General features: G+C 36.9%; 1 protein-coding gene across 4 annotated transcripts in view; it reads right to left on the bottom strand.

Moving 5' to 3' along the window:
- LOC126278092 (lysosomal-trafficking regulator) overlaps positions 1-13,127 on the bottom strand; it is a 543,055-nt gene that overhangs the window by 348,146 nt on the left and 181,782 nt on the right. For all 4 annotated transcript variants that reach the window (XM_049977936.1, XM_049977935.1, XM_049977937.1 and 1 more), the window contains exon 17: positions 4,775-4,920. In XM_049977936.1, the coding sequence (XP_049833893.1) occupies positions 4,775-4,920 (146 nt within the window). The remainder of the gene's footprint in view (positions 1-4,774; positions 4,921-13,127) is intronic.

The following is a 13,127-nucleotide window of genomic DNA, read 5'->3' as shown; positions in this document are numbered from 1 at the left end:
TCATGTCCATGAAACACTCTCCCCTATTTTGCGATAATACAAAATGAGCTGCCCTCCTTTGCATTTTATCATGCCCTCCATCAATGCTATTTGATGCAGATTCCACACCGCACAACAATACTCCAGAAGAGGACAGACAAGTGTAGTTTAACCAGTCTCTTTAGTAGACCTGTTACATGTCCTAAGTGTTCTTTCAACTAATCACACACTCTGGTTTGCTTCCTCCACAACATTATCTATGTGAGCATTCCAATTTAAGTTACTCATAACTTTAGTTGAGGTCACATCCTTAAGATTTGAGTGATTTATTGTGTAACCAAAATTTAGTGCATTCCCTTTAGCACTCATGTGGAAAACTTCACACTTTTCATTATTTAGCGTCTATTGCCACTTTCGCACCACACACCTACCATTTTTGCATGTTGTTATTTACCTCAGTGTGTCTGTATCAGTTATTGTCCCATATGGAGTCCAGTCAGCTACCGACAGTAGGTATGCAATTGAATGTCAAATAACGCCCATCTGTTGAAAGAATAAGTAACGTGTATCACCAACGACAAACAATGGGCCACAGTGAATCGGTGTCACAGCTTCCTGTGTTTGCAATACTTCACTGTGAGCTGTGGTGCTGTCCGGTAGCAGAGCTGCATGATTCAATTAAAATTTGAACAGAACATGGGAAATCGAGTACTGTGTAGCAAAATTGCATCACTGGTTTCAGAAATTGGCACGTCATTGAGAAATCCAGTATAAAAAGTCTCAGCAGTACTATGTAGCACCCTGTCTATTGGGCTATATTGTGAACCTTTATGGGGACTGGACGACAGAAAATATATTAAAATAACGTCTGTGACCATAAGCGTTGGAACTATAACAACATAACTTTCACTATCAAACTCACTGTGCAGCAGTCATTGATCTGAGATGGAGGAGGAGGAGGAGGAGGAGGAGGAATACTATGAACCACAAAGCTCATCTCAGCCTGTTTGGCTATTAGTGAAGCTCGAACACCACTGCTGCAGACAGCTGATTCTGCTGTGGATCACAAGGCATTTACTAACAATTGCAATCTTTGGCATGAATTGTAGACCAATAAACTGTAAATACTGGTCACCCTGCAACTACACAGTGCTGTATCATGAGCCAACACTTACTCTGCCAGCAACCGTCCCTACAGCTGAGCTATGCAGGCAGCTGTGTTCCTTGCAATACACATGCAGAGTTGACCGCATTCTAAGTGTCCAACAGATGACAACTAAAACACTGTCAGAGGTTGCTCATCCCACAGGCCTCTTACCTATATGGGTAATGTGACCAAAAATAGGATCAGCTGTATCCTGGGTCCTGAGGCTGTATTTAGGTCAGCACCCAGGCTAGGAGAGCCAGTTTATTGCGAGCAACAATGATGCCAGTGTCACTGATCAAATAGTGGACTTTTAAGAATTTGGGCCTTTGTCTCATTAGTGCTGCACCAGACTTGACCATGTTTCATCAAACTAGACTTTGTTATTTGATTGTCCTCTGGAACTGTACTTCATTTGGTCTCAGTTTACTACACTTTAAATTTGGAAATGGTCTGTTTCATTCAGGCCTTCGGCCGTCTTACAAATAGTGCTGTTATTTTTACACTCAAGAAGAGACTTTCTTTTGACACTGATTATTCTTATGCAAGAAATAATAGTCTCTCTCCAAAGTGACTTATTGTAGCTTGTACTTAATACTCCTCAGGGGTAGATGATTTACATATTGTTAAACAAACTAGCTCTATCAAATCTACGTGAAAATTTCCTGTGTGCCATATCAGAGGGATATATCACAAGCATTCCTTAAGAAATTATTTCTCATTGCTAATTTTATTTTTATTTGAATCTACCACACAATTTTAGCTGTCTTCAAAGTTTTTTTTCTGTTTTCTGCTTAAATACAACAGAATATATACACAATGTTGGAAGAATTTAATGAGTTGGACTTTTCACTTGCTCAGAATAAGAGGGCATGCTCCAAATTTTGTATGTAAGACTTTAAGCTTTTTAAATAAAACTAACATTTTTAACAGTCTACATCTTTATTTTCCCTGTCTACATATTCATTTTTCAATGTTGTCATCCTGGTGAGAAACATATTTCTCCCACTGAGAAGCAAGTTTGAGCTACTGTCACTGTAGAATGTTTGACATTGTTGATGGAGTCACAACCTCAGCTCTACTTGCACTACTTCATCATTATCAAAGTGAAGTTCTCAAATAAGTTCAAGTTTTGGAAACAGATGAAAATCTATGGAGCCCAGTAGAGACTCTATGAAGTATGATTGATGACAATGAACCTAAGACACTGCACTGTTGCAGTGCTTGTATATAGCATGTCAATGTCAACCTGAAGGAGAGGGTGCTCTACGAACTCTTCGAATTCATGTTTTCGCTTTTCTGGCAGTCTTGCAGTACCTTGCAGAGTTCATGGTGGTGCCTTTAAGCACGAATTCGAAATGCAGCACATCTGAACATTCCAGAACATTGAGAGCATGACTGTCTGCTGATTGCATGGTCTTGAGCTTTTTTGGCATCTGTGATTCTTTGTGGCATAACTCAACTGATGCTCTCTTGTTTTTGGCATCAAAATGGTGAACCAAGGTTTCACCATTTGTCACAATGTTGTTAAGGAACCCATCACCCTCATGCTTAAAACACAAAAGAAATTGTTGACAGATGTCCAGTCTCCTTGGGCATTCAAGACACCCACTGTGCACACAGTTTTCTGTAGTTCAGTTCTGCAACAGTGGCCTGTACGTGCTCTCACGATATGCCACACTTACCTGAGAGCTGTGTCTGCATTAACTGACGATTTTCTCTGATGAATTCACTGACCTGACTTCAATGAGTTCAGTTGGTTCCACATGTGGTTGTACACTCTGGGCTCTGTCACACACACAGAGGTTAAGACCACCGTTTCTTTCATTAAGGGGATGAACAACCCAACAGCACACATTACTGTTGTCAACACAATCATCACTGTATACAGCTTTCAGTCTTCTTTGGCTTTCAGCTGGAGGCATGTTTTCTGTGGTTAAAAACTCAATTACAGCATGCTGTTTCTAATGCACAGACATAGTTATGTTACACACTGCCATGTTAGATGCTACAATTCTAGTGGCAGAGGGTTGCAACTTGCTACATCAACGCAGGAAATAGGCTGAGTAACACGACTGATATTGAGAAGAGAATAAAAAATCCAAGGCGTTACTTTCCATCACACCCTCATACTTCTGAGTTCCTCAAGATGAAACTGTGTAGCAGCTTTTATTTACTGTTTTCTCTTGTATCTAGGATCAGGAACTTTTCCTCTTTTTAGCTCCGCAAGGCTTTCACACACGCAATCAATATAACTTACCCACTTTCATTTACTTCTGCCTGGAGTATCACATCTTCTCTAAAAGAAAACTTTCATTTCTCTTCAAGTTTATGTTGGCTCCAATACAGGTCAGTTATGCTGGCACATAAATTTACGACCTACCAATTGATAAATACCTAATTTTAAAAGCAAACTGATTCTTTTTCCCCAGTTCCTGGTCCATGGCCAAATATTTAGTAGTAACTTGTGGCATAAAAAGTAAAACATAAAATTATGACATAAAATTTCTGGCCAATACTGCTGACAGACATGAATAAAAGTACTCTGGGGTAACTTGTCGCTCATGAAAAAAGTGTTTGTTGCACAGGAGCTCATAATAATATCGCACAATACGTGGGTGGTGTCCGTGCCAAAACCTCAGGCAGGCAGCTCTTTAAACAGATGGGCACACTGAAAACAGACCCGACAATGGATTTACTCTCTTATGACATTTTCTGTCAACAATCAATCACAGTGTACAAACAACACTATCCCCTATAAAGGGTGTCCCATTTATCTTGACCACCCTAAATAACTATTTGTCCAGATGCAAATCACAAAATGTGTCAAGCAAATTTTCTTTAGCCATCAGAGGGACATCAATAAGCATGATTTCCTTCGTTGTAGCATTGTTTTTTCAAAGATAAGAACAGCAGTATGACTTTTTTAAATGGCACCCTGTATTTTTTATTCGGTAATTCATTTCCTTTCCTAAAAGACTTATTCAAAAATGTATCACTGTGTACCATTCACTGCAACACAACGTTATTAATTACATAACACAACACTGAAATTGACACTCCCAGCACTTAGTGCAGGTACTCGGGGTAATGGAACACATCCACGTGCTGACATTGACAGAGGACAAATGTAAACATAAGCAGAATGTACACCCATCATTCTGTCAACCATCGTCAGTTGAAGAGTTGTGCGAGTAGAATGTACACCAATGAAGAGAAGGTAGAAATGCTACTCATCTATGGGAAATGTAAGTTAGCAGAACAGTAACTGCAATACTGTTTTCTTATGTACGGGTATATTTAGTACACTAGTTTAGTCCTTTTAAATACTGTTGTGTATAGTAGGCATATAGTAAAAGCTGTCCTTCCAACAAAGTGCAGCGACATAATGTTTCTTTGTCAAGTAGAATCATGAGAAATATAAAATCAGAGAATGGAAAACTGAAGTTGCCTGTATTATGAAACTTATCTATGAAGCATGTAGTTGTTATAATGTAACAAATTATAATTTTCTTGACTGGCAGTGATTAACTTTAAAAGTACACTATAAAATAAAGTAACAGAACAACTGCTAGCTAAGAGACCTAACAGTGAGCTACAGACAACAAAGTCATATACTTGAAATTTCAAATGCTTCCAGCAATCCATTACCTTGGTTTTACGATGTGGCGGCATTATATGGTGGGAGCAGCTTTCTGCTACAGAACAATCCATTACCAGCTTGCAGAGCCAGAGGTAACGATTTTCATCTTCAGTACTGGCAGACTGACTGAGCTGTTCCTTCAGTATTTCCACAACTACAAAAAATACAGCAGCATGGGCATTACTAAAAGACATCCAATTTAAATAATAATTAACAACAGTATGTTAATGAATATATAAACATCCTTAGACAGGCATAATAATGAATGATAAAAAGAGGCTCGGGTCTCCAGTATGTTCCGAACAACACACTGACAACATACCAACAATTTAGTCTCCACTCCCCCCCTGGAACACTGTGTGTATAAACTGAAAATGCCAGATGGTTAGCATTATCTTTGACATAGCTGCTAGTAAATCTTTTGGGATGCAAGGTAGTGGTTCAAGAAACTCTTCAGTTCCCGAATTTCATCCAGGACTGCACTGGACATCCTCAGAAGTGTTCTTCCGCTGAGTCTTGCTGACTCCTGAAAGGTTTACCAGCAGCTATGGCATCTGGTCATGAAAGCCTTTATTCTATGATTATGTTTAACAGCTGATTGCAACACAGATGGGTAATGGTGGTAGTTAGTGCAGTGCTGGTTGCCACAGAGGTTAGGTGAATTGTGTTTCCTCAATATTTTTCTCACATTCAAAAGTCTAAAATCAATTCCAGACTCAAAAAAGGCAACCTCTTCTACTGACATATATACACATGCTCAAATTTTATCCTGTCTCTGCACAGAATAATGAAAACATTCACTATAAACTAATCAAACAATGGAAAATCCTGGATGGAATGTAACAATATTATGAGAAGGAAAGTTGTGCATGTGCGCACTCATGCGTATGTGTGTCTATTGTAGGCGAAGGCCAATGGCCAAAAGCTCTAATTGTGAGAGTTTTTGTTGTGCCTATCTGCGACTCGGCATCTCCATTATATGGTGAGTAGCGCATTTCCTTCTCATAATATTACCATTATCAACTAAGATGCCCATGGTAGAAATACTTCCAACATTTTTCTAGTTGAGAAAGATCTCGATACTGTGTAGCTTTATGGGTACTGATTTGCCATACCAAAAGCATTAGACTTTAATACCTATGATCAGGAAGTATTTGAAAGCACCAAGTTGGAAAATCGATAAGCATATTAAAAGGAAGGCTATACTTCAAACAATCCTACAGCTATTCAGTAGTTCAAAGGATAAGGAAAATCAGTATGTGCCATTTTTCAAGCTTCACCGCATCTTTTACAGCACACACATCAGTAAGTAAACTGTACAATGCTGGTCCAGAAAGTAATGCTACTAAAATTGTTAAAAAATAATTTACTTAGGGAACAGTACAATGCATCAAAAGTCTTGAAAATAGAACCATGATGGCAACAAAATGAGAAGGTGCAAATAACAGCATATCTTAAGGCATTGGGTTCTTCTGTACATACTTTGGCTTTGTTAAGAGTTCAAACAAGTCCATTGTTTTTAACAACAGTAAAACGTCTTAAAGTGCAGGGGGTCATAAGCTCAGTGGTTGATCTGAAAGCCAGACTGCTTTCTAAGGCTGGGTCTAGTATGGTACTGTTTCCATAGTCACCATATGGGCCACAAATTGTACCTAAATCTAGAGACATCGTCATCACTGTACTAAAACGTGATGCAATAACTACAGTTAAAGTTTTCTTAAGGCACTGCTGAGGACATCCAGTGATAGTAATGTTCTATCATTCACTCTCATACATAAACATTTACACAGAAACATGAACAATTATATTTTGGAGTGCCATCTCTGTACATTTTAAAACAGGCACAAAAAGACAGTTACTACTTCAAAATTTTATAATAGGTATGTGTATAGGCAATATGATTCACACTAAAATTAAGATATGAAAGAGATTATGAAACACTGACTTTAAAAAAGACAATTAATTCCCTAGTGTAACTAAAAACTCAGTGATACCATCAATTAAATCAGACAGTTGACATTACAGATCCTGATAGTTGCCATAATGAAAAGTAGTTAGTTAGTTACTTGCATGTTTCATGGATCATTTGCACATTAAATCATAATGACACATAATGACTCATTTTACATTTGTGCTGTACATTAACTTGTAATTTGTTAGTTACTTAGTTAGTTACATGTTCCAGGGATCATTTTGCATGATAGATCGTAATGAGGTGGAATGAATCTTTTTGCTTTCATATTTTAAATTAATTTGTATCTATTCATCATATTGAAGGTCTTTTCCCAAAAAGAAAAAAGAAAAAAGATATATAGATGTTAATAATTCCTACCCACCACCTTTTCCACATTATAGTAGAGATATTTCTACTGAATAGAAGGAGTTGTCAAGGAGAAACATTCTCAGTTTGTTTTCAAATTTTACTTTGCTGACTGTCAGACATTTTATATCACTGGAAAAGTAGTCAAAAAATTTTGATGCAGCATTGTGCACCCCTTTTCGTGCTAAAGACAATCCTACTGTGGAGTAATGAATGTCATTTTTCTTTACTGATGAAGGTTGCTTCCAAAACCTCTATGTAAGTGTCTTTCAATTATGGCTGTCTGCAGCTTAATGTATCTTCTTTATGGCAAGCAGCAGTCTGTCTTTTCCTATATTGTTCATTTTTCCTTCTGTTATTGTAACGAAGTACATCATTGTTCCTTTTGACCTGTAGTGGGTTATTTACAATGAACTTCATGAGGTGACTTTTCAAATTGTGCAGGCAATGTACATTCAATTAACGATCTTTTTTTATTGTTGGTACACATGTCCTAAACATATGTACACCGTCCCAAGTGTACAGCATACTTCGTTTGTTTTTGACAAATAGAAAAGTTAGATGTTCCTTTTGACCTGTAGTGGGTTATTTACAATGAACTTCATGAGGTGACTTTTCAAATTGTGCAGGCAATGTACATTCAATTAACGATCTTTTTTTATTGTTGGTACACATGTCCTAAACATATGTACACCGTCCCAAGTGTACAGCATACTTCGTTTGTTTTTGACAAATAGAAAAGTTAGATGTGTTTTAGTGTGCTTGATGATTTTTGATTATTATAAAAAATGGAGAAAAGAATTTGCATCAAATTTTCTGTGAAAAATGGAGTCAAGTGCTATAAAACACTTGAAATGTTGACATTGGTATACAGTGAGTCTGTTCTAAGTAAAAAAAAAAAAGTTTACAAATGGTATAAACTCTTCCAAGATGGCAGAGAAGATGTCAATGACAAACCTCATTCTGGACACCCCAGCACTACAACAACAGATGATAACGTTGTTTTGGAAAAAAGAGAAGTTGCTAAGAATGTTGGCATATCGGTCGGCTCATGTCATGCAATGTTTCCAGGTGTTTTGGGCATGAAACGTGTCAGCGAAGTTTGTTCTAAAACTTCTCAATTTTGAACAGAAGCTTCATTCAGGAGTTCTTGAATGCCATCAATGATGATCCTGATTTGCTCAAGAGTCATAACTGGTGACGAAATATGGGCTTACGGTTATGACATCGAAACTGAAGCCCAATTGTACCACTGGAAGCAGCCCCCAAAAACAAAACCAAAAAAAGCACACCATGTTCAATAAAATGTCAGTTCTGCTCACTGTTATTATTATTAATTATTATTATTGTTATTATTATTACAGTCGCATAGTGCATCATGAATTTCTGCAAGGTCGTACAGTCAATAAGGAGTACTACCTTTATGTTATTCACCATTTATGAGAAGAAATATGCAAAAAACGACCAGAATTGTGGAAAAATAATTCATGGCTTTTGCACCATGACAGTGCATCCTCTCTTTCGTCATTACTTGTGAGAGATTTTTTGGCCAAAAATAACACAACAATCATGCCTCAGCCACCATATTTATGAGATTTGGCCGCCTGCAACTTTCTGCTGTTCCCAAACTGAAGGGAGCTATAAAAGGACAAAGATTTTAACGATTAAGGAAATAAAAAATGCATTACTGAAAGAACTCAAGGCTGTACCAAAACGTACTTATGAGAAGTTCTTTGAGGATTGGAAGAAGCATTATATTGTACCTGAGGGGGATTCCTCTGAAGGGGACACCATAAATATTGACGAATAAATAAATATTTTTTCATAAACATACAAAGTCACCAAACGTTTTGAACACATCTCATACGGCCTCCTTTTAGGGTGGGGTTGCTATATTTATATTTACCACAGTTGAAAGTAATAGAGAGCCTATGTGGCTCGTAGGAAAACAATCGCACACAAGAACCTTGTGTACGATTGTACCACCGAGGCAAATTACAGAAGATATTTTTCACACTACAGTGGCTTATTCCCAATAATACTACATACCTGGACAGTTTCACCTATTTATGCATTATATTATATCTGCTTATAACTGGAGCCCTATGAACCAATTTCACAGTGACATTAAGAACAACAATCTGCTCACAACGTACAAAGTTAGCAAGATCTACTGCATTGCAAACAGCAAAGGTCTGTGAGTGTATCCTATTAGTTTTTAGTAACACTATCAGTACATATGGACTAATATACATTGCAATAATGTGTTAACAAGAAAAAAATTGCACCTATGCCAACTGAAAATTCTGTCATGAATGAACATGTATTCACCCATTTCAGTCACATGCAAGTTCTCATTGAAATTACCAGTTTTTACAGTTATTTAATGTGGAGAGACTGTCAACTTGCAAACATCTTTCACAGGAAGACTACAAATTATTGTATCACGAGCACGAAGAGTCTCTACATTTGGTACCGGCGTTGCATAGACAAGAGCTTTCAAATGTCCCCATAAATGGAAGTCAAGAGGGTTGAGGTCAGGAGAGTGTGGGGGCCATTGAACCATTGAATTGGCTCGCCTCTACCAATCCATCGGTCACCGAATCTGTTGTTGAGAAGCGTACGGACACTTCAACTGAAATGTGCAGGAGCTCCATCGTGCATGAACCCCATGTTGTGTCGTACTTGTAAAGGCACATGTTCTAGCAGCACAGGTACAGTATCCCGTATGAAATCATGATAATGTGCTCCATTGAGCGTAGGTGGACGAAACTAAAATGAGCTCTAACATGGAAATTAAGAGTTTCCGAACACATGTCCACATAACATCTTTTCTTTATTTGTGTGTGAGGAATGTTTCCTGAAAGTTTGGCCGTACCTTTTTGTAACACCCTGTATAGAATTTACTTACCTTATCACAGTTTGGGTTCTAGGTTTGCTCGACTGAGAATGCTATTTATACCTTCTTTCTGAAATAGTATAAGCCTTAAATAACAGAATATCACAAGCTGGTATTTTCTGTGACGTTTACAAAGCATTTGACTGTGTAGATCATGTTACTCTCTTCAAGAAACGCTTATTCTAGGGAATTAATGGCATTATACACAGTTGGTTTCAATCACACTTCGAAAACAGAACGGAAAAAATTGTGCACAATATATTGAAAAATGAAAATGGAGTTAATACTTTTTTGGATGTGATACTAGTGTTACATAATAATTCTTGTTTTTTCTTGGTAACTCATCACTTTAAAGTAAAGTTCTGAGTGCATGAAACTGAGCAGTAAGACTAATACATGGTGTACAGCCGTGATCTTCATACATGTATCTCTTCAAGAAGTTAAGTCATTTTGACTGCACCATCACAATACATATATTCGCTAACGAAATATGTTATAAATAGTCCATCACAATTTGAGAAAAATAGTGATGTCAATACCTAAAACAGCAGAGGAAAAATTATCTTTATTACCCACTCTAATGTTGTAAACAGCTCAAAAAGGAGTTCAATACACTGCAATAAAATTTTTTGATCCTTTGCCCAGTAACAAAAAATGCCTTTCAGATAGAAAATCAAGTTTTAAATCTAATCTGAAATAATCTCTCTTGGTCAACGCCTTATATTCCACAAACTAAATTCTTTAAAAAATACTAGCCTGTAAAAAATACCTAGTTTTCAAATGTAGTAGGACTAAAAGAATAATATATTCCTCAATGTTAAAACTAATCATGTTTACATATCCAATAAACTAAATCAGTCCACATCATTTTGATAAAATAATTGTTCAAATTATCTACAGAACATGTAACTAACTAATTTATTAAAGACAGCAAGCCCAATACAAGATGATAATAGAGTATGTCAGAACAAAAAATACAACAAACTCTGTAGTTAACAGTCTAACAAAATAAATTGGGGTTAATAAGAAACCTTGACACAAAATCAGATATAGAACTTTTTTCCTTGTTTATCCAAAGTGTTAAGTTTTCTCATTTCCCCTGAGAAATAGTAAATACTTACATTTTCAGCTGTAATGAACTCTCACTAAGCATAAGCACCCTCCAACATACTGGGCATGATTTCTGCATTTTGTGCTACATTCTTACTTTTTAAAGATGTAGCACCATGGGAAGTAAAGCCACAAGAATATAAAATATGCCTACAAAGTTGTGGTGAGTTAACAGAATTCTAATGATAAAGGCAACAAATCAGTCATTTTCCAAATCATGTCTGTTGATTTTATTTCCCATCACTGGTACCTCAACTGTAATTGTTAATCATATCTCAATAAAATGACTGATCAAGATCAATGAACTGACGTGGTTCACTCTGACTAGTAAGTGATTACAGTCTAATACCCGACAACTCTTCATTGGCTGTCTATTTTGAGAAATTAGGAGTTTATTACAGGTCTATGTCCAAGAGCACAGTTTTTTCCCCACAATATAAATTAAACATGTAACTGATCATTTCAAAGCATTGAGAATAATTATATATTCACATCTAACATTAATATGTCAGTGTCAGTACTGATGAAGCTTTATAGTCAGCAGGAATTTTTTTATATTCATTAGCATAACAACATTCACATATCCAAAAATCAGCAGGTAACAACACAGTTAAGATACACCAACAAATAACCTACTAAACATATAACTGAGGATGTTGCACTTGTGAGTATTTCATCTAGTGGCACCTAGATGCAGTACCAGGCAGCAGCACTGCAAGAAATGTTGTTATAAGAGCCAGATGCACACAGTGAGTCACTTAAGCTAAGCCTAGATTATCTGACACACAGCAGACTGCATTTGTGATGTGGTAAGCACCTTGCTGTGGTTACAAACAATACGTTCTACACATCACCAACACATACTGGAGTGAGAATCCTCTGAAAATAAAGGAATTTAGAAAAAAATTTGTTGTTAATCTTGTTCCACATTATCCATTACAAATATTTACCACAAAATGTAAGACAAAATAATTATTTTTTTTTAATATTATTAGTACATTTGTCCTTCATTCTATTCCAACAAAGTTCTCATCATTTGCAAACTGAAGAACAACTCATTATTAGTATTATATTTGAATTTGAATCTGAAATTTTTGTGCGCTATTGTTTTGCTCTACGTTGTCTTTCTTCCTAATCCATAATTTAATGACATACATTCATCTCTTACCTTAATAAGTAACTGCCCTTACTCTTTCATTTTTCATGTCCAGTAATCACCTGGAATTTATAGATTTTATTTATTTATTTATTTATTTATTTTACTAGGTGTTGAGCACATTGATGGCACATTTAGTCTACCTATATGTCTTCACAGATACACTGTAATGGGGGAGCAGGATAAACTTATCTTGGTTGTGACCACAAGCACAAAGGACCTTGTCATCCAAGCAGCATCTTGCTGGGTCAGACTTCACCAACACTGCAGCTGCTCACAAGAGACTGAGGATTCTCAAAGTATTCTGTGGCAGTTTAATCCAATAAGCTCTCATCTTGAGCTGAGTATCAGTGCAAAGTATCTATGCTAAATTGTGACACGAGGGGAGTTCTCAATTTTCGTCACTGTGATGTAATGAATGTGTCCTCCACTCCATATGCGCATGCCTTTTGTCACAACTCTGCTGAACTTTCTCAGTTTTCATGAGTTGCCGATCAAGTTACTGGAGCCGAGGTGCCTACTGCTTTGAACAATTAGTGTGTCCTCAGGCAACCAGTTACTGTAGGGAATACTCTATTAAGGATGACACCTATTTTCTTCAAGCAAGCAGACCTCCCCCATACTGGATAGGCATATTTGGCTGCAGAGAAATATGTGCGATTGACATGAGAAAGAGAGGGTTTGCACTCTGTTCGTTGCACAACAATTCTCAAAGGATATTATTTCTTGCTTCAACTTTCTTGGCCAGATACTCACAATGGCTTCTGTAGATGTGAGGCCTGTATCAGATACAGCCCAGACAGCAGGGTGCATTTATGTGCTCAAGCAGCTGTCCTTTGCACTACACATCATTACAAAGTATCATATTCATGATCT

Source organism: Schistocerca gregaria, chromosome 6 (assembly GCF_023897955.1).
Source record: "Schistocerca gregaria isolate iqSchGreg1 chromosome 6, iqSchGreg1.2, whole genome shotgun sequence".
NCBI lineage: Eukaryota > Metazoa > Arthropoda > Insecta > Orthoptera > Acrididae > Schistocerca > Schistocerca gregaria.
This window is presented reverse-complemented; position numbering and strand designations above follow the sequence as displayed.